Here is a 22,770-nt window from a genome sequence, read left to right on the forward strand (position 1 = left end):
AAAAAGTTATGACACCAAACGTATTTAGTTGAAAATAATAATACTATATTTACGTGTAGTAAAATTTTAAAAACATCATATTCAATGTTGTTATATAAGAAAAGATTATATTTTAAAAAAGTGAACACAACAATCGTAACCGTAATCCAAAACTTTAATAAAAAATATCAAAAAGAAATTTATCTTTTGGAACGAACTTATTACTTTTATGATGTAATTAACAAGGAAATATAGTAAAACCGATGTTTAGACGGACGGACGGACGTTTAGACGGACGAGGGTAACACTTAACACTTATCATATCTGTACTAGAGAACTAACAATTTACAACTGACAACATTTTATTTATGGGAGTAAACGTGTAACGTCGCCTCATTTTTTATGTGCCTGTCCAAAGTCAGGGGCTTGCAGTTCAGTTGTTGTCGTTGGTTCACGTCTGTCATATTTGTTTTTCGTAAATTGTTTTGTTATAGATTAGGCCGTTAGTTTTCAAAATTGAAATGTTTCATATTTTGTTCATGTCGGGGCCTTTTATAGCCGACTATACGGTATTGGGTTTTCTCATTGTTAAAGGCTGTACTGTTGTCTATAATTGCTGGCATCCACTTTATTTGAACTTTGGTGGACAGTTGTCTCATTGGCAATTATACCTCGTCTCCATATTTTTTTATATATCACATGTAGTCTACATTTTTCTGACAAATTTTAATTTGTGTTTCCATGTCAATCTTTGGTTAGGAAAAGATAGACTACCGACGGCCAAAGACAGAGAAAATCTCAGTTATACAGAAGCCACCTTGCATAAAGCCATGAGACTTGGTACAGTTGTTCCCGTAGGTCTTCCTCATAGTACAATGTGTGATACAAGAGTTGGTGAGTATTGAAATCAATCAGACTTTTAAGTTGTCTCTTATCTATCTAATTTAAAGACTTAATATATTTTGATTATGAGTTGCAGCCGAATTAGATTAGTTATTGCATCTTGTGGTATGCTGCATTTATTTTATTTTGGACAATATGAAATCAGACATCTTTGCTGATTTATGATAAACTATGTTCTTATATTTGTGACTTCATTTAGCCCAATAATCTTTGTCGTATCATTACAATACTAACAAAATTAAATTTAGATACTGAATAATTCTGGGTTCACATACAGTTCATCCATGAGTTGATTAAACAAAATTGAAATACATGTAACTCTGTCTGTTGTTAGACATGCGCATTATTCAAACCTCCAATTACCACAAGCAGGGGGTACACTCTCATAAGAAACCAATTTCTTTTGATATAAAACTAAGAACAGTTTCAATATTTGATTGTGAAAGTTGGGGTTATATGAGAGCAATTTTCCCCCAAAAGTGAAACAAATATATAATCCTTTAAAAATTACAGAACTTTCCTTGATCAACGAACGGATTTTGTAACGTTCATGCTTGAAGGGGGAGGAAACCAAATTATAATGTTATTATTTACAGAATCTATTTCTTATTATTAAAACAGTCATAAACATTTCAGTCTCTTCGTTAAAAGAATACCAGAAGACGATTAATTTGCTATATTTGAACAAATTATTTTCTGTTGCAAAAGCAGCTGTCATATTTCACAAACTTGTGACATCATTACTACGTTATCTATTTCGTTTCGATTCGGCAACAGTTTAACACAAATTGTATATTCAACAGTCGAATAAAAAACACTTTCAATCAATTTACTGAGAATTATTTTGATAAAAAAAGTCAAGTTCTAATTTATAATAGAATCATAGGCAGAGGATAGTAAGTTACAAATCCATACCTATAGCTGAGTAAGTATCAGCGTTATTATACAAGTTTGTTGGTCGAGTTTTTATTTTGATAGAATGTTGTGATGGTTGAAATTTTCAGTTGATATCGACGAACAAAGAATGAGATTATTGCATAAAAATTTATTCAAAGTGAAATTTCATCTCTATCTCAAAATTACTGCAAACATTACTATAGCTTTATTTTTTTTCAGGAGGTTATGATGTTCCAAAGGATATAGTGGTTATGATTAATCACTGGGCACTTCATCGTGATCCTAACTATTGGAAAGACGTGGAGAAATTTGATCCTACACGCTTCCCCGAGGAAAATGGAAAGCTTGGTATGAAATCAGAAAGCTGGTTACCATTCTCTGCAGGGAGACGTGTATGTCTAGGAGAAGTTGTTGCTAAACCAGAACTTCATTTGATTTTTGCAACGATTATGTAAAGGTTCAAGATTACCTTACCTGAAGGAACCAACCCCGAATTAGAATTAGTAGTAATACGCAACCTGCTCCGTTCAAAATCATTGCTGAAGACAGAAAAAAATACATGACGATGAATTAAGTTCTAATGATGAAGCTCTAAGTGAAATAAACAATGAAAATATAATCATTTTGTTAAAATGAAAAAAAAAAAATACAAAATTTCTGTAATTGGAATTATTTGGCAATCTATCTCATTTCTTCAGCTGACAAATGAAAATTCCACAAAAATGAATAACTATTGGATAAAAGTTTAGATTTTTTTCTGTTCAGATTTATTAACTCGCGTCCAATAGTTATTCGTTTTTGTGGAATTTTCATTTGTCAGCTGTAAAAAAGTTTAATATTGGTCACAAATTTTAAAAAGTTCAAAACTTTTCCAATCTAAAACTCAAAAGTAAAATGAAGGAAATTAGCAAAATTCCGGATAAGTGATCACAATGAAAAAGCTGGATTAAGCCAATAAAAAAATATTCAAAGAAATTTAAAACGTTGCATTATTCAATGTACTAAAAATAACAAAAATACCGAACTTAAAAAAAAATTCAAAACGGAAAGTCCTTCAACAAATGGTAAAATTAAAAGCTCAAGCACATCAAACGAATTGAAAATGTAGGACTAAGGGTTTTTTTCCCCACAGTCATAGAATGACTTATCTTTATTTCTTAAAATTTTCAAATTTTTACTGCTCAGTAACTTATGTAAAAAACATGCGCGTTAAACGTACGAAATTATAAGTCTGGGTTTTTATTTTTGAATTTTGAGAACTCCTGAAATTGGCAAGGCATTAGGTAATGAGTAAAGAAATCCCTTCATTGCAAAAAAAATAATTTAAGAAATATCCAATTGATATTATTTAAAACATCTTCATTTTGTTTACATCTTCGAATTATTTGCAATGATGCAAAATATCATAATTCCTGATACTAATACCATATACAGTGTTTGTACATCCACACTTCTCCGCTCTATCCGTGTCTGTAATGACGGTTAAGATTTCAATGAAACTAATCAATGCATTACTGCTAGATTATTTAAGTCAGGGATTTCGTCTCCACTTATTTCCTTTTTTTGTTGCCAGTCCACTCATAAATGCAGAATATCAACATAAGTGTAACAATATATATATATATATATATGTAGGACTCTAAAGTGCGATGGGGACGCTAAAACGCGATGGTCACGCTAAAGTGCGATGGCCCACGCTAAAGTGCGATGGTTTGATACCCTAAAGTGCGATGATATGTGCTATTCATTTGAACACGCTAAAGTGCGTTTTTCCGCAAAAAGTATCGACGTTAGCAACGTTCGACAGCATTATGGCGAGATTGTTTGTCAAGATTAAGGATTATTATTACACAAGAAAAGAAAGAAGAGAGAAACAAATGATCACAATCTGGAACTATTTTGGTCGTTGTTGGAAGAGGTTAACTTAATTTTTAAAATTGTAAAAAGAGCTTTAATCAAAACAGTTACTTGTTAATTGAATAATTCTATAAAAAAATTACAATATGGTTTGTTATTTCTGTTAAATAATGAATATACTTCAACTAGACAGCAACCTGACGAACAGATGTGTAGTATCATCATAAAATATGATTGCCAATACGACAACTCTCTATCCACGACCTAATGTCATTGATGTATGCAACTTTAGGTATGACCTTTAACGCGAAGCATTGTCTTACACAACCTATTATTTTTATTAAAAAACTACTTCTACTAAATTCCGGATATACTAACTATACTGCAGTTTAACCATTACACTTTTTGGACAACTATCGTACTTTAAATAAAAATAAGAAGATGTAGTATAAACTATCAATCCATCCCCAAATGTCGTTCATGTATACATGCAACTAATAATCATACGGCCGTCAACGTAAAGCCTTGGCCCATGCCGCATAACAAGCTATATAGGGTTATAAAATGACCAGTGTAAAACAACTCAAAAGAGAAAGACTATGGCTTGATATATAAATAAAACAATAAACGAAAATGTAATACGAACTCAGCAACAAACGAAAACCATTGCCTGAACCACATTCCCGTTACACCATCGGACTTTAGCGTGTCATACCATCGCACTTTAGCGTGATATCTGATCGCACTTAAAAAAAAAACAACCATCGCACTTTAGCGTCTGACACCATCGCACTTTAGCGTAGACCATCGTACTTTAGCGTGACCATCGCACTTTAGAGTACCATCGCACTTTAGAGTCCTACATATATATACAAGTCTAAATTGAAAACAACGTTCAAACCTATGATTGCGTTGGCTAAAAACCGCAATTTTTATACGTGTGCATACAAAAACAATTTTCGTGGTTAGAGGGGTCTAAATACAACACAAACAACATTTTCCAAAAGACCAAAAAGTGAAAAGGTATATTTTAACAAAACGCATTTGACTAGCAGGTCGAACAACGGATTTTCTTAAACACTGCTGACTTTCACGGCGATTGCCAAATAAACGGATCACCAGATGTAACAAAACGGATCTTATTATTAGTTTAATACCAAACAGAGAACAATAATCTTGCGGAAAAGATGGTATACCACAAACATGAGGTGCAAAAATTGGTACACCATATCCGGATTTCGACAATTAATGTCTCTTCAGTGATGTTAGGAATCGAAACGGTATTTGGAAGGCCATATAATTTACATCAATTAAGGATAGACTCTTGAATTTTCAAGAGTCAAAATAGGATGAACGGATCATATAAAAGCGAAGGCAAATATAATACAAGCCCAAACGAAAAAATATAAACAAGTCTAAATTGAAAACAGTGTTCAAACCTATGATTGCGTTGGATAAAAACCGCAAATTTTATACTTGTGCATGCAAAATAAATACAGCACAACCAGCAATATATATATATTTATCAAAACCAAAATCCATTTAAGTACCGATAATGACAATATTCATTTATCTTACTACAGTGTTGGGTTGAGAAACATTTATTCAAATAATCAAAACGTGTACATTGATCGCATTCGAATTCATGGGATCCTTAAACAACAGAACCGTACAAAAGCAGGTCCAGCCATAGGTTAACCGAATATGTGTATCTATATTTGTGAAGTTGATATGGAATAATTACCAACAAGGTCTTGGTATCTTCCGAGGAACTTTTTTTAGAAAAAGGACGAGACATTCTTTGACATAACCCTGGTTCATCAACTTTCTTTTCCGACACCGGTGATGTTTTACAAAGTCTGCGTAGCAGCTGTAATCTCTTGAATACCGAATGAGTGAATAATGTATATTCCATGTGCAGGTGAAGTTGGTATATCATTACTAAGTTGGGGGAAATTGATAATTTCAAAATTAAAATCGTAATTAGAAATAAAAATAAGGCAGACGAAACCGTGTCTGTTGTTTCTTTAATTTCTAGTTCTGGAGGATATAATAATGGAACCCAATCAGAAAAATTTGAATTGTTAATGAAAAAGAATACCATCAATATATCTGAATGTGAAATTAAATTAACTGACTTCTTTGATCTTCTTGTTTTTGACAACTGTCTGAAGGAACTTTTTGATAAAAACTGCATAAAATTGACCTCCGGTGAATTTGTCTCTTTTATTGCAGTCACTTTTGATTGAATAGCTAAGGTATTTCAGTATTAATACTTCCTTGGCTTTCATTTTTTTTAAGTATGTGCGCTTCTGGGAATGCTAAATTTCAATTGGTATTTGAAACACCCAGTTGTCTCAGCCATTTCGAGAAAAAAGCATTAAAAAAATGTAACTAATTAATGTACTATACTTTTAATTTGGTATTGAATTTGAAAAGTAGCATTTTAGGCTGTCTTTTCTCGGCATGAAATACTAATACAAGTTATATGACCATTCATAGAAAAAAAATAAACATTAAAAAGACTTTTAAAGATAAAATCATTTTTTTTTCTTTTGAAACAGCAAATCTGCAACTCGTCAGTTGACGACGAATTATTTTTTCCACTCTTACAAATGCTGTTACTTTAGTAATGACTTAATGAATGGCTTTATTCCTTTAAATATCTTTTTAAATGCAAAAAAGGAGCGTCAATTTTGATGTGCAGAAATTTTATGATCACATATACATTTTTATGAAGAATATTAGTTCCGAAAAATCGTGTTTAATTGAAGATGTTTTGCGTAGAATTTTGAGACCAAGGAGTCACACATTGACATTATGATTGATTGATTGTGGCTTGCCTAACGTTCGATGCTGACATTAGGAAAAACATAATTGTAGATCTCATTCAAAATAATAAGTACGATTAATACTATTAATTCAAATTCAATCAAATAGAAACTATATATAAAGACAACTGATCAGGTCGTCATTCGATTTTCTTTCAGATATATTTCAAAGTGTAATATTTGCCAATGGCAATAATGAAATATGTCATTTATTTTCATATCTCAACGTATATATCATTTTGAAAGATTTCCATAACAAAAATAAGAAAGATAATAGAAATAAATTAAACAAATAAACGAGAGCATGCAGTTTTAAGATTAATTGATTAATTGCTGGTGTTTAACGCCAATTTCAGCATTATTGGCTATATCTTGGTGGTTGGTCTTTATTGATAGAGGAAGCCGGAGAAAACCACCGACCTTTGTCAGAAAAAACTGACAATCCTAGTCAATAAAGATTTGGAGTCGAACGACCCTCCCACGTGGTGGTTTAGAACTCACAACCTCCGCGTCAACCACAGGCTAGTGGTACTGTAGGTGAACCAATTTTTCTTTTGATTATATTTTATGCAAAAATGTACAACAAAAGTTTACCAGACAGCACCTGATGTCATAAACAAACAGTAACATATATTCAATTAAGGAATATGAATAGAAATTCAACAAAAGTTCAAATGTGATTACTCTAGTACATATTAACAAGTATGATTTAGAACTAATACAATATTTCTGCAGAATTGTTACTTTAATAACATGATTAAAATTGAGAATGGAAATGGGGAATGTGTCAAAGAGACAACAACCCGACCATAGAGCAGACAACAGCCGAAGGCCACCAATGGGTCTTCAATGCAGCGAGAAACTCAAGCACCCGGAGGCGTCCTTCAGCTGGCCCCTAAACAAATAAGTATACTAGTTCAGTGATAATGGACGTCATACTTAACTCCAAATTATACACAGGAAACTAAAATTAAAAATGATACAAGACTAACAAAGGCCAGAGGCTTCTGACTTGGGACAGGCGCAAAATGCGGCGGGGTTAAACATGTTTTTTTAGATCTCAACCCTCCCCCTATACCTCTAGCTAATGTAGAAAAAACAAACGCACAACAGTACGCACAATAAACTCAGTATAAGAGAAGTCCGAGTCCGATGTCAGAATAGGAAACAAAAGAAAATAAACAAAATGACAATAATACATAAATAACAACAGACTACTAGCAGTTACTGACATGCCAGCTCCAGACCTCAATTTAACTGATTGAAAGATTATGTCTTCATCATATGAATATCAGGCATAATCCCTCCTGTTAGGGGATTAGTTTTGTCTGATATGAAATATTATTCTAATTATATATGTTCTTTTCTTAGATTTAAAAGATAAACAATGCAACAATGGTTCAAATTATTCTACTAAATAGAGTCTAGATGGAGGATCCATCAATACGAAATTTCTTCCTTTGAAGATAATAAATCTTGCTCATAAACAAAATCCTGAGACCACTCGACCACAGAATTCCTTTGTAGTGGCAAGGAAAAGAGATTATGTGATTGGAGAGTATTAAGGAATCCTTGTTTAAGTTATTGTCTTATTTGAGACTTCTTGTTGTTTTTTTTTTTTAGTTTAGACTACCGGAAGAGTTTTACTAGGTCGAGATCACTAGAATTCTGCCATCAAAATATCTTTGCATAGTAATATTCCAATACACATGACCCGGCAATGACCAATCAACACAATGAACATCAATGCATTGTGGGTTAGTACGATACACTATCATTTAATATATAACACTTGGATTTTGATTGAAAAGAGTAATTTTGTATTCACTGCATGAAAGTATTAATTTAAGGTATCAATAAACTACTTGAAAATCAGTCGTAATTTCCGAGTTGATTTTTTTTTCTGGTAGTTTATAGTTCAAGTAAACGCAATGTTTAATAGTAGTTTACAAATTGTTTACTGGGCGCAGTAAGTTCATGAATTGACACCTGATTTACTGTCCAGTAATTTTCGAATTTAACAACATCAAATTTAATGTAGAGAAAATCTGTAAAACATGATTTACTACAAATTAAAGTCAATAATATTCCAAACAGTAAGCTGTTTACTGTGGTTTTAAATCTGATTCAACATCGAGTTACAAATTTAATACAACGATAAACTTTCATTTAATGCAAATTGAAATCAAATTCAACTTCAAGTTTAAAGATTTAATGTGTGAAATAACTTGATTTACTTAAAATTTAAACTCATTTTGACTCCATTTACTATCGAAAATCTTTGTAATCTCCGTGTTTGGTGCACCAAATATATGCCAATTGACCTGCATATTCACGACAGAAAACAGTATATATTTGCAGCTTTCATCCACATATGACCAGTAACAGTTCTTACAATCGAATCCTATTATAATGCAAAATATATTTGTTTATACAAACATACTTCAGTATAACAAACAAAGCCATAATTGTACACTCTAAGTTGCCACAACCCATAATTCGAATTAAACACTCATGATTGTCTCAAAATATAAGATATTACAGTGAGAGGAGCAACTGGAAATTCATAAAAAAAGCTGCCCTTAATGGAGATCTAGACTATGGCGAAATCCTGAATAAAAAAAAAACAATTATCTAGAATCTTAGCTAAATTTATTCATTATTTTCAATTTACAAATACATGACAAATTAAAGTACTAACATTCCATTCTATAATAATTTAAAAAAAAAACATCTACATACATAACAAAATTATAAAACTCTAATTTTGTGCATTTTTGTTTGTTTTTGCTAAAGCTGTTTTTAAGGAACAAAAACATATCAATTCCATGATGTAAAAGGACTGAGTATTTAAATATAATAAGCAGAAACATATTTGCAGAATTCTCTTTGTTGTGGTTGTTTTGATTGTCTTACCTAATTACAACTAACAACTATTTTAATAGAAAGAGTTATTTCCCTTTGAAAACAAAGATTCGAGCTGAATAATAAAATCCAACGTAATTTGGAGGGTTTAACAAGCACCCAATTAAATACAACCCCTTTCTTATTAAAATAAAAAAATCAAGACCTTAATACTTATTTTTTATAAGAATATTAATAATTATAAACGTGTAAACCTTTAAGCTAAAAAAAAAAAACCAACAAATTTCTTCAATTTTTAAAGATACGAAAAATATTCTTATTTTAACAAGAGTTGTTTCCCTTTCATTGCTTACTGTTTTTAATCCATCGAAGAAAAAAAAAAGATTCACATATAAGATCCCAGTTACATGTCTATATGTTTTATCAGTGCAATTAATTTCAAAATATATATTTGATTATGCTCGCGTGGACATCAATATAATATAAAAAATACACAATGAAGAGCTTCACCACTACAACAAGGATTTTAAATGTAAAACCAACTGTTGTATACATGCATTGTATGATTGCTTACATCAGGGTACCAGATAAAATTTACTGCTATCTAGCTTTTTCTTGTTTATATTGTATAATTACGCACAAAAGAAATATTTAAAACATTGAAATTTAATATATACCAAGTTTCTTACTATTTCGAAGAATTACCATTTTGTCTTCTTTTTTTTTTTACTACTATGTGCAAATAATACACTGCTTATTTTCTCGGTATCACTTCCATATTTAAAAAAAAACAAGATTTTCCATCTAAAAATGAAGATTCTATAAAAAAATATTTGTTTAACATATATTTTCCGTGATGCTAGGTTACAAATAAAAAAAGTTATTATATTTTGTTTTGCCAATGAAATGTACATTGTTCGTGTTATTTTTAAATAGTTTTGCCCATTACGACAATACTGTTGTTTCAAGAAGCACTTTTCTTTACTATTTTTTATCAAAAACGTTCTCCTTCGAACCGTTTGTTTTTGTTGAAGACGGTATGTTGACGTCCGACATGAAGATGTATTTTTTCTCTTTCTGTTCACATCTATTTGATTTCGTGATGACTGAAATATGTTAATATAAGAATAGAACGATATATCAGATTTTTTGTTTTTTTAGTTTTGGACAAATAATTGTGTAAAAATTATTAACAATTACATGTAGCATTTACTTTGGTCGGTAAAAGTTGCATACTTAAAATGAATAAAGTTTAATCATTGACATTAATTTTAAACTATTTAAACACCCATTCATGTTCTGGCACGACTTCTGGTTTTATCCTTGTTGAAACTGCCCCAACCTTTCGTTTATGGTGCTGCCGTCTGCTTTTCTTGGTTAGTTGACCATCATGCTTTTGGCCTAGTTTTTTTACTAATTTATCAACATCATCAGACCTCCAAGGCAGAGGACTGACGATAAACGATCCTTCGTCTTATGAATCTGTTTGTTCATAAGACATGTTCTGCACCACAAGGCTTTTCGAGCCCTTTTCTTTTTGTTCCTCTGCATGGTATACTGGACTTTTACTTTTAGGGCCTTTTTTCTGTTGTTTAATTTCTAAAAAAAAGAGAATAGAGCTCAAATCAAAATTCCTTGAATTTCATTTTGAATACATACAAATAGATTCCATATATGCCGTAATGACTCTCTTTCAATAAAGATATTATTATCATTATTATTATTATTATAACCTCAGCAAAAAGCAGTCTGTAAAAACAATACTAGTGATTACTGTGACAGAAAGCATGCTGTATATTATTTATGAATATAATATAATCCAACAGAACACTCAATTCCTAGCATTTAATTTCTCTCTTTCTCTCTCTCTTGAAAAGCCCGGCCGGCGAGAGAGGGAGAGAGAAATTCTACCGCTACATCAAGTGAAGGCCTGCCGAGCTTTTTGAGTATTGAAAATTCAATTGTCGAGAGTGGAGAAATATTATATTGCACGAGATTCGGTGTTGGATTCTGTTTCTATTTTGATTTTTAGACGTTACGTAGACAAACTTTTTCACTGATCTGCAAAATGAGGTATATATATGTATGTGACGTCGTTAGATATGGTCACCTTTTTCCTTTTTTTATTGTAGCGTCACAAAAGGAATTTAGTGAAAATAAAAAAAAATGAAGTTAAAAGGGGGTTCCCTGTTTAAAGTGATATAAGTATATAATATTAAATAAAACTCCCGTCTAAATCCGCTTCTTATGTTGACTGTAATATCTGAATTGTTCGCCATCATAAAAAATCAGTTCTTTCTCTTCTCATCTTGCTGTACACAGCCATTTTCTTGTTATGTTCTTCTTGTTTACCAGTTTCGTCTCTTCGTTTCTTTGCTTTGAACGATTCAAAATTTGTCTTTATCCCTTCTACAAAAAAAAATCTACATAAGGCAGTTTAAAAGAAATATTTTTTTAACATACAATTGCTTGTCTCCATTTGAGACTAAACAGTGTCACTTGGTTAGTCCATGGTAGAATGTTTTGATGTGATATGATCGAAATCAAAATAGATCTATTAAAGTTATATGATAGTATGCATTTGCTAGTATGTGATCCATTAACATAAAACTTATTTATAATATGGAAATTATATGGCGTTTCAAAATATTACTGAAAGTGTCTGCTTATATGCCCGTGCAAATGCGTAAATAAAGTAATATATAAGGAAATAAATAATATGTATATTTATTTTTCAAAATCATGAGTAAGAAAAGGAGTCCAAATCTTATGTCGCAGGAGATTCAAAAAGTTTTAACGCAAAATGGAGAAGAATAAATCTAAATATTTTGCCGACTGAGCAACACAACTATTATTTTTATTGTAATGTACATTGTACATGAAATTATACATGAAAAGTAATTAGAATTCTAGTTGACAATCATAAGACCATCATAAGTCATGTCGCGAGCTAGTGTCTTAAGTTTACGACAAAAATCATGATATATCGTAACTTGGGACACTTACGAAAACATATCTTACGACTATGACATGTCCTAAGACCATCATAAGACATGTCTTAGTCATAAGTAACTTTCGAAAAACATGCCCCTGGTAATGGGATTACTCATTTCAACACTTGGTCCGAAATCATATGAAGTGAATTCAATGGTAATTTGGAACGCCATGTTTCGAAATAAAAAGAGGTAAGATACAGGTGTGTAGCAACAAGGGATCGACCATGTGATTTCAAAGAGGGGGGGGGGGGTATGGTTATTTCCTAAATAAATATTCTGAATCCAGATTTCCCCCATACCTTATAGTGTTAAATTTTGAAAAAAAAAATGTTCGCGCTTTGGGCGAAAAAAAATTCTGACTCAGACAAAAAACCATACCCCCTCCCCTCCCTTAAAGTTAAATGGTTGCTCCCTAAAACAGCACAACAAAAATACCCTCTTGTAAAAAAAAGTCGACAGTATCAATGTAATGTTAACATAAGCTAGGATTTATACAGTAACGTAACACTCCTTTCCAAAATAAAAAAAAGTATCAACTGAATTTGACTACTTTTAACTTTTTAGATGTCATTCTTAATATGACAGTTAAACATGCCTTCTAGGCTAAGCAATTGTATTGCAGAACTGCAATTTCGACTATTTTGTTTTTGGGGTTGGGGGTTGGGGTTTTTTTTTTTTTTTTTTGGGGGGGGGGGGGGCTACAAACCTCTAACAACACCCTACACTTGATCAGGATATTGGGCCTTTTACAAATTATATGATGAATCCAGACTTCTCTGCAGAATTATATCTAAAAAAAAGTAATTCGAAAAATAATCTTACTGTAAATCAAAGCTTCCTTAAATAAGAGTGTAACAAATGTAAAATTATCAATTTGTGCTAAAATGTTGTTTGAATCTGAATAGAACTATGATTACCAAATATACATATATATCCTGCAAACTTTTCACTTAAATTGACACAAAAGCTGTGTACAAAATTAAGATTTGTACTCGAATAAGTAGAATTTCATAATTAATGATTCAAAGTAGATATATGATCAAAATTAAATCTGTTTCAATGTCGTAAATCACAAGTAATCGAGCATTTTTCCTAAAACCGTATCGTTTAATGATGAATGTGGACATACATTACATATTAAATTACATTGGTTTGAATAACAAACCATGAGATTTGTTCAATTTCCAAGAAAACTTTTAAATCATTTAATTTCATATACAAAATGTACATACTTTAAAATACTGCCAGTTTCGTTCCTTATTCTCCAGATGTAATCCTTTTCATTAATTGATAGAAGCAGTATTTCACCATAATATAAGACAAAGTATATCTATATGTCAATTGTCCGACTCAGAGGCGCTTTCATTTTTATTTAATCTGATAGATTAAACTATTTCTAAGCGTACAGGACAAGTTGTAAAAGAGATTTCGTTTCTTTTTATCTTCGTGGGGAATTATTTTCTGAACAGATTCAATTACCAGGAATGCATCATTACATCTTATATCAATGAAGTAGATAAATATATACTTTCATTCACTATATATAATTGATTTGTCCAGATTTCAAATATCAGTATTGTTAATTTGAATTTAGTTGCAAAACGAATTAATGACCATTTTATCCTGTATTTTTGCACACCGTTGGTTTCGAAATCAGGCAGTGATTGAAACCTATGAAGATATGAAAACTTAAGAAAAAAATATACAGGAACATCGTTAACCAAAAAAGAAATGAGTATTAAAGCTATGTATCTTTTGGGTACAAACAATATATCCAATTTGGTTAATGATGTCTTGCTGTGTGCAATTTCATTTTCTCAGTTTCAAAACATTCGCCTTTGGTTTTCTTTTGGCCGTTTTATGCAAACAATTCTATTTAAGCAGACGTGCAGACACATCATCTAGCTATTAGCTGAGGTAACTGCCATAAAACTAATATTAGTTACATTTGCAACAATTCTCGACTTGATATACAAATGTATACGATTACGAAAGTTTTATTTTGATTCGGTTATTTTAACTTTAATAAACATTTACTAAAGCAATTATGTGACAGTCATTGTATTGATATATACAGCTTTAATAATAAAGGGCTTTAATGATAAATGCGGCATCACCGTAAAAGAAAACGACGTTATAAATGGCTAGTTTTTAAAACAAAAGATACACGAAATAATATTTGTCCCGGAAATGTGAAAAAATGTTTGAACCTTTAAAGGAAAAAGTTTTTTACACACAAAAACATCTTGTTTTTAAATATTTTTTTTTCAATGTGTGTTATGATGGTCACTGTTCTAACAAAAACCCTTGGTACTTGGAACAGGACACTTTTGTTTTAGCCCTCCCCTTTTTTCTGTAATTTGTTATTTTTTTTGGGTTTCTTATAATTTCATTTTTTTTCTCGCGTTTTTCTATTTCATATGAACATAAATATACTAGAAATAACTTGTATTTGCAATTTTATATCAGTTCTAAAGAAAACTTGGAATTGATAGATAATAGCAAATTCAAGTTATTTCTAGTATATTTATGTTCATGTAATACAAAAAAAAATGCAAAAATAATTGAAATTAATAGAAAACAAAAAATAACAAATTTTAGGAAAAAAAGGGGGCGGGCTAAAAAAAAGTGTCCTGTCCCCAAGTACCTTTGACAAAAACGTATCCGTTGTAAGCAGACAGATAGACAAAATTAAATCATAACATATTACACTTAAGAAACACTTCATTGTTGAAATTTTCATCGATTTTTTAAGTTTTACCTTGTTTGCTGATGCTGTAGTCTGTTCTTTTCTTGATATACCCTCTGTGACAGGAGTAGGTGACCTGCTAGAACGAACTTCTCCAGATAAAGGTGTTCTAAGGAAAGTCGGAATGATTGTCCTGCTGGAACATGGTGTACTTGCCAAATTGGTTGGGGTATTAGAATAACTTCGAATTGACGGTGTACTAGAACGACTGACTGTTACTCTACTGCATTACAAAACACTCAAGGACTCATCGGGTATATCCTCTGGCCCGCCACATGCTCCTGCCATATTATCACTGGTTGTTGTTTCCCCTTTCTGACTTTTGCTGCTGTTTTCATCTTCGCCAGATGAATAGTAACGTAGATGAAGGCTTTCATCTTCCATAGACACGTATATATGTATCAGAAAAAACATCACGAAAAACTTCCTATCAGATTTAAACAAGTTGCTTTCTTTAAAAAAAAGAAAAGCAACACGTGAACCCGAGACCACTGACTGGTCACCAAATATTTGTTGCTGAATTTATTTTTGCTTTTGATTTGAAATAATTGACTGTTGATAGAATGAGGTAATAAAAAAATTAAATTACCTTTATTGAAAATATGTTATTGTGTGTAGATTCGTGCACAAGTCAATTAAAATCATTGCTGGAGTTTAGTTGTAAATAGAAAATTGTATACAATTACCATTTGAAACTACCTTTTAAGGCTTGACTATTTTATTTATTACTTGGAAGTGTACATCATTATTTCTCTGTGTGTTATATACAAAGAACTAATCCTATTCCTATTCTCAATTTCTGCAAAACGGACGAAAAAGACCAACAGATCTAGACAAACAATAGTACACAAACACAACATAGATAAGAAATGCAAAAAAGAATCACCTTCGACGAGTGAAATCAATGTTTATGCATGCACGTACTTTCAGGATCTTTTGGAATCATATATGTCTGTAGAGCCAATAATCATTGGCCCGACTATTTACATGTACCTTACAGGAAATTCATAGGCAGAACAACAAAAGAGAGAATCATTTTTGCCCCACCCCCCCTCCACCCCCCACTCCCCAAATTCCTTTAGAATAAAAAAATCTGAATCAAATGTATAGTTTATTTTTTTATTTGAATGAGTTCTTTTTCATAAAACGATGTTTGACAATATATTTTAAAACTACTCATGCTTTATCTATCTCCTTCAAAACACGATGTTATATCTTCATCATTATATTTTGGCCGGACAAATAGCGAAAAACCGTAAAAATGCTATTTGTCCGGCTTGCCGGATGAATAGACATTTTTGACTATTTGTCCGGCTAGCCGGACGAATAGCCACTGCCTAAATTGTTTATTCAATATTTTGGGCAAAAAATATAGTATATCTGTTCTCAGGGATAGGCGCACAATTAGGGTTCTCAGAAGTGCAGTATCTGAAAGTGAAGGAAAACGTTTGCGCAATTATGTCTTGAAAAGTGGTCCAAACTGAGATAAAATCATTTTACCGGTAAGGGAAAAGATTCGTAAATGTATGACGAGTTATTGTTATTCAAGTTGTACTGAACTCAAACTTATATGAATAAAAAACTTAAAAACTGCAAGTTGTCAAATTATAAATCGATTATCATTGTATACAGACGAGTCAACGCACTTCAGCAAGGTCAAAATATCGATCAATAATTAGTTGTTTGCTGGTTTTAACGCCACTTTCATTACATTTTGCTTTCCATTCCAGTGGAGAAAGCCAGAGAAAACCATCGGCCTTCGACAGGAAAACAAGAACCGCCTGTCTATTTTTAAAGATCTAAGCCAAACACAGTTTGCCGAAGAAATAACCAAAGTCACAGCGTCAGTTTTGACACGCTAGTGGCCAGTTTAAAAGTACTACGTAGACCACTCGGCAATCTAGTTCCCTACACATTTCGACAGTTCCAGTTTACATATGATAAATGAATATTCTATATCAAGGTTGAAACTCTTTAAAATGGATAGCATTTGTTGAATGTGGTTCGTCTTAGATATATCTGTAATATTTGCCACTGAACAACGAAACGATAGGGATGGTGGAAATGTACTCTTACAACTGGGAGTAAAATTAATTGTCTATTGAATTTTGACCATCAATTTAATTTTCTACGTACTGTTAAGGGGATGACCATGTAATTGTTGGAGGAGAGGGGGCAGTATATGATTTTCGGGTAGAGAATATTAATTTTCCCCTTTTGCTAAGCCGGCTTATTTATCTAAAATTGTCTTTTTTCAGGGACATGTATAACAAGGCCAGAAGATTCATTAAATAATCCCCCTCCCAAAATATCAAAAGGTCGTTCCCACATATACACAAAGAAAAACTTTATTAATGTTTATACATGTTAACAGTCCGAAAAAGAACTCATTGTTTAATATTTTGACAAGACTTAGTATTTGCTCTTATACTGCTGATAACTACAAATACCATTTGTAAAGTCTTTGGTTTTATTTCGATTTGGACAAACCCACGACCTCTAGGCCTGTTCTTGGGGAAAATACACGCTACCGTGAAACTACCGATGTGGTTATACAAAAAAATAATCTAGAGTTAACTAGAACTTAATCAAAAGCAACAACATTTGTATAGGATATTTCAGGTAAAAGACTTGCATTTATAACCGCCCTTTCAAATAAGGTTGGCATATTATGTGTGCCATTCTTCCTGTGTGGAAGTACTCTTGTAAAAAAACCTCTTTTCTTTTGAAGAAGACCTATGTACATACAATAATGTGGGGCCTGTCATCATTACTTGTACAATATTGAAGTTACCTGTCCAAATAAAGTCATTTGACTTAACCTTTGTGACTTGATTTTAAAGGAGTTGGTGTAATTTCTTTGTCAATCTAAATTGTTCATGATATTAGTACTCTAAAGAAGTTCTCGGTTTCTACCTTTGAGTTCGTGTGACATTAAATCGAAATGAATTAGATTTTAGGTTTGATGGTTAGAAATTTTTCATACAATAACATCTTGAACTAATTTTAGCCAGACTATTAAATTTCTTTGGTATTTGACAACCTGCATGTAGAGAATATACGGAGAAGTGCTAAACGTCAAAATGTAATATTGGGAGGGGAACTGTGTTTTCGTCATCGGTTAAAATTGTTATAAACTGACTACTTAAATTTACAAATATTTGTGCAAGCTTGTCTAGTTTTCATTTACCAAACAAAAAACGATATTACAATAACATTTACAGCTCGCCTTTCTCATATGATATGCAAATAGAAGCGGATGCTTCGCATGCTCAAGTCAATAGTTATTCCTGAAACACATTTCACACACACTTAATCTTACATGACACAAACATGCAAAGTCATGCAGGATTCAAAGATTCGTTGATTGCAATTGGTAAAATAGATACACATCTAGCATATTCAACAACACTTTCACTTTTTTGTTGATTTATGCAAGGAAATCACAACGGATCAAGATTTTTGAAAGTTTTTAAAGGGCTATATTTTTTTTAATATCCCACGTATTCTTCTTTCGTTTTGATGACAATCTAAACTAGGTGCGTAAAGATGGGTACGATGCCCGTGTCAAAGATTGAAGCTTGGAAAAGATTAAACAGCAACAGTAAGACCACATCAATCTGATATGTTGTTCTTCAGTCATCTACTGTAAAATTTAAGGGAGGGGATTTTTTTTCTTGAAATTTTTTTTTCTAGGCTCTAATAACAGAAGCAAGCGGTCTATATATATTTGTTTTTAGATTAACACCTTTTATACGTTAAGGAAGGATCGACGGTTTTTTCAATTCCAGTGTCAAATATACAGTAAATTTATATTCTGATCAGTATACACAATATAAGTATGTACCATGCTTTGTGATTCGACTGCCACACTATTTTCAAGGCTTTTGTTTGATACTGTCGGGTATTGAATACACGACCTTTCACATTTGCAGAGAGCATGCTACAAAGATTTCAGTACAATAATGCAGATATACTATAAGATTTAGTTCTAAATATTTAAAAACCCAATAGGGTATCCTGTCGAAGCGGTTAACATTTCAACACTATAGTTTGCATATACGGATAGGTAAGACTAGGATGAACCTAGCCTGCTTTCGTGTTTATAACGCATGTCTAGGCGATGCCCGGAAATACCGTGCGAAATGTGTAAATATGCAACCACGTAGAGCATAGTGAAGTCAGAAGGTGAAATTAATCTGATTCTTCTTCTAAATATAGTTAAACGCTTTTTCGCGCTTTAGAACTCTTCTGGCAAAATTCTGCGAGTGGTCGGAATGAGGCATGTTGTAAGAAGAAACTTCTTCCCAACATAATTACTTTTTATGGACAGTCCAAATATTCTGACGTAAAGACGTTTTATGTTACAAGTATGATTGCAATCATTAATCATTACAAAAATTGATTAAGATATTATTCATAGTATATAAGAACAATCAGAAACAAGCACCTGATGTTTTATATCAGTGAAGTTTTGAGCAGGCATTGTCCTAAATCCGACATCGGCGATTGTTACACCACTGTCCAAGTTAAGCGAATTGTTTTGCGCTAACAGACATGTTTAAACCGCCTCATTTTATATGTTCCTGTCCCAAATCAAGAACCCGTAATTCAGTAGTTGTCGTCGGTTTTTCTTTCTTGTTTGCTCTTAGTTTATTGTTTACGCACCGTTTTTATTTCGCTTAATTTTTAATTGTTTTATATTGTTTTAATTGCTTTTAATTGATGGCTAAATGCCTTACTACACGATATACCATTACAGTATTATTTATTTCAATGCTTATATTCTGCCATTGTTTGATTATTGTTGCAGTATATGGGGTAGTTGTTATGAAAGTGGAATAAATAAACTTATAAATAAGTTATTAAAGAAATCTGCTAGGGTTATAGTAGAAGCTGACATAATGACATCCTCCAGTTTATTGTTTAATAGTTTAAACTGGTTAAATGTGGAAAAACGAATTCAATATCAAAAGGCAATACTTGACAATGTATTTAAATCATTGAAGGATATGATTCCTAACTATTTACAAGAAAACTTTCATTTTACTAATTATCAAAATTATAATTTACGTTCAGCTGATGAAAAATTATTAAATCTTCCGGAGCCAAAAACTAAGTTTTTGAAGAAAAAATTTACATATTCTGATTCTCAAATATGGAACAGATTACCACAAGAAATAAAGATGAGTAATACACTTGTATCTTTTAAAACAAAATGTTACAAATTTTTCATAAATTGTGCAAATTAATATGCTTTTTCTTTAATATCTATATACAATTGTATATTGTGTATATATCATTATAATATTGTCATTATAATATTGTATATACTATATTAATATGTTATTATTATTTTGAGGACTCTCAGGAAGATTAGTTTTAACTAATGGGATTATCCTCTTGAAATAAAGATTATTAATTTATTTATATATTTATTTATTTATATACAATGTATGAGTTTAGCTCATTGGTGACGGTCATGCTGTGAATCCATGTCTGTTGGTCTTTGGTGGATTTAGGTCTCATCCTAATTCTTGTACAAATCGGTTTTTTATTTTTAATTGTGAGATAATAAAAATCTATAGAAGGCAATATTATTTTTAACATATCATCATGTCAACATAACCATTACACTGAGATTTCCCTAGAATCATGGTCATATGTGTATTGATGTCATGGAAAGATTGTCACACAAACTTGCATAAGGAAATCTGTTTGCAATTACAGTAAATGTATTAACAGATACGACATGAATAAAATAAGATATCGAAAATAAAAAAAGAACGCATTTCTTCACCTCGTAGTTTTTGCTTCATATTTTCGATTTTCTTCTGCTTCTTAAAACAAGGATTGGCCAGACTGTTCCAATTGTATTATTTACATAAATAAATAAATATATAATTTGTTTAGAAAATAGCCTTTTCCCTTAACATTTTTTAGGTATTGTACATCTTTTTAATTTTTTTAACCTTGATCATATAACAAAATCTTGTATGTACTGGCGTTGTTGTGCTCGTAAACAGAAAGATGGAAACGGGAAATAAACCAATTAGGTAATAATTTATATTTAAGAATAACCAACTAAAAAAATGCTGTAAATGCAGCGTAGTTAGTTCCCCCTGAACACATCTTTTGCAATCAAAGGGAGGTAAACTTTACGAACATAAAGATACAATTTAGGATCCTAATGAGCAAACTCAGTACAATGTCTAGTTGTAGATGTATGCTAAACATTTACAATATATAATAAATTTATTGCAAAAAGTAAAAACCCTAGCTATATAGATAATGCAAATGAATATAAACAATACAAATAATAACGAATGTACGAATGATAAATACCTGATTAAACAGTTTAATTGCATAATACAGCATATTTGATGTATATAAAAATAAGGAGATGTGGTATATTTGCCGATGAACAACTATCCACCATCGTTCAAATGAAGTGGATTTAAGCAATTATAGGCAACCGTACGGCCTTTAACAATGAAAAAAAAAACCAATACCGTATAGACGTCTACAAAAGGCCCCGACCTGAAAACTATGAAACAATTCAATTGAGAAAACTAAAAGCATAATTTCTTGATAACCCTCAAGAATGTTAAATTATGTACGAGGAAAATAGGAATTTGAATGTAAAATAAGTTATATTAGGATGGATAAGGGAGTAAAGAATTATGATCAACTTCTTGAAATCTGACAAAAACAAAATGTTTTCTTTAATAAATGATTCATTAGCCGATAAATTAAACCTGAGACTAATATACTGTACAACACTGTAGTCTCAGATCATACTACTCAAAGGTCTATTAAACATCATACAAAAAGTCGTGTCATAGTAACTTTCCTCATAAGCGGATAATTCAGTGAACAATGAAAAAAAAAGATTAGAATAACTGGAGTACAAAATTAATGCTTTATTTTCTTTAAATTTGGGTAGAAATATTATACTTTCTCAAACATATACATTTTTTTCAAACGTAATTAGAAACCGGTTTTATATGAAATAAAGTATTATCTGAAACTAATTTCCTTTAAAATACTCCTAACTATATGTATACTATAAAAAATAAATCTCATTAAAGATGGGGTTAAATGTGATCTAACAAGACTTTAATTGCAAATAAACATAACAGAATAAATTATCTTAAGTTAGAAGTAGAAAATATTTTAGATTATTAAATTCCAACTGTAAAACATTCAATAAATTCTGATAAACTTGAAATATATTGTATGGTAAATTTACTTTAATGTGAATTAATTTTCAGATCTAAGTAATTCAGTAATTTCTGACAAACTTGTAGTAGAATTTGCCTTAAATTTCAAGTATATTTCTAAACTTAAGTAGAAAAGGAATTTATTGAAAAAATAAATTTTAGTAAACGCATGCGTTCATGCAGTGATTGTATCTTGGAATTTCATGTCTATTTTATTTTTGTACATCAAATTTAAAACATGCAATGTATAAACCGTAATCTTCGATTGCCAAACTTAGAATTAAAAAATGTGTTCAGGTGTCAGATCACCACTTCAAAATCTATTCAAACGTGTTTTATTTCAATTTCCACACTTTTCAAATAATTTACCTTAAGTTTACCTTCACAGAAAACAGGTATATCCTGAATTGTTCACGTATCACCTTTCTACATGCCTATTTTCAAAAAAATGCTTAAATAGATATAAGAAG

The 22,770-nt window shown here is 31.3% G+C and overlaps 1 protein-coding gene across 1 annotated transcript; it reads left to right on the forward strand.

The window, feature by feature from the left end:
• Positions 1–809: 809 nt before the first annotated feature.
• LOC127726773 (cytochrome P450 2U1-like) lies at positions 810–2,234 on the forward strand. Its single transcript, XM_052234228.1, has 2 exons — positions 810–873; positions 1,999–2,234. The coding sequence occupies exons 1-2, from the start codon at positions 810–812 to the stop codon at positions 2,232–2,234; spliced, it is 300 nt and encodes a 99-aa protein (XP_052090188.1).
• The last annotated feature ends 20,536 nt before the right edge of the window (positions 2,235–22,770 follow it).

The sequence above is a fragment of the Mytilus californianus genome, unplaced genomic scaffold (genome assembly GCF_021869535.1).
Source record: "Mytilus californianus isolate M0D057914Y unplaced genomic scaffold, xbMytCali1.0.p SCAF_18, whole genome shotgun sequence".
NCBI classification, from domain to species: domain Eukaryota; kingdom Metazoa; phylum Mollusca; class Bivalvia; order Mytilida; family Mytilidae; genus Mytilus; species Mytilus californianus.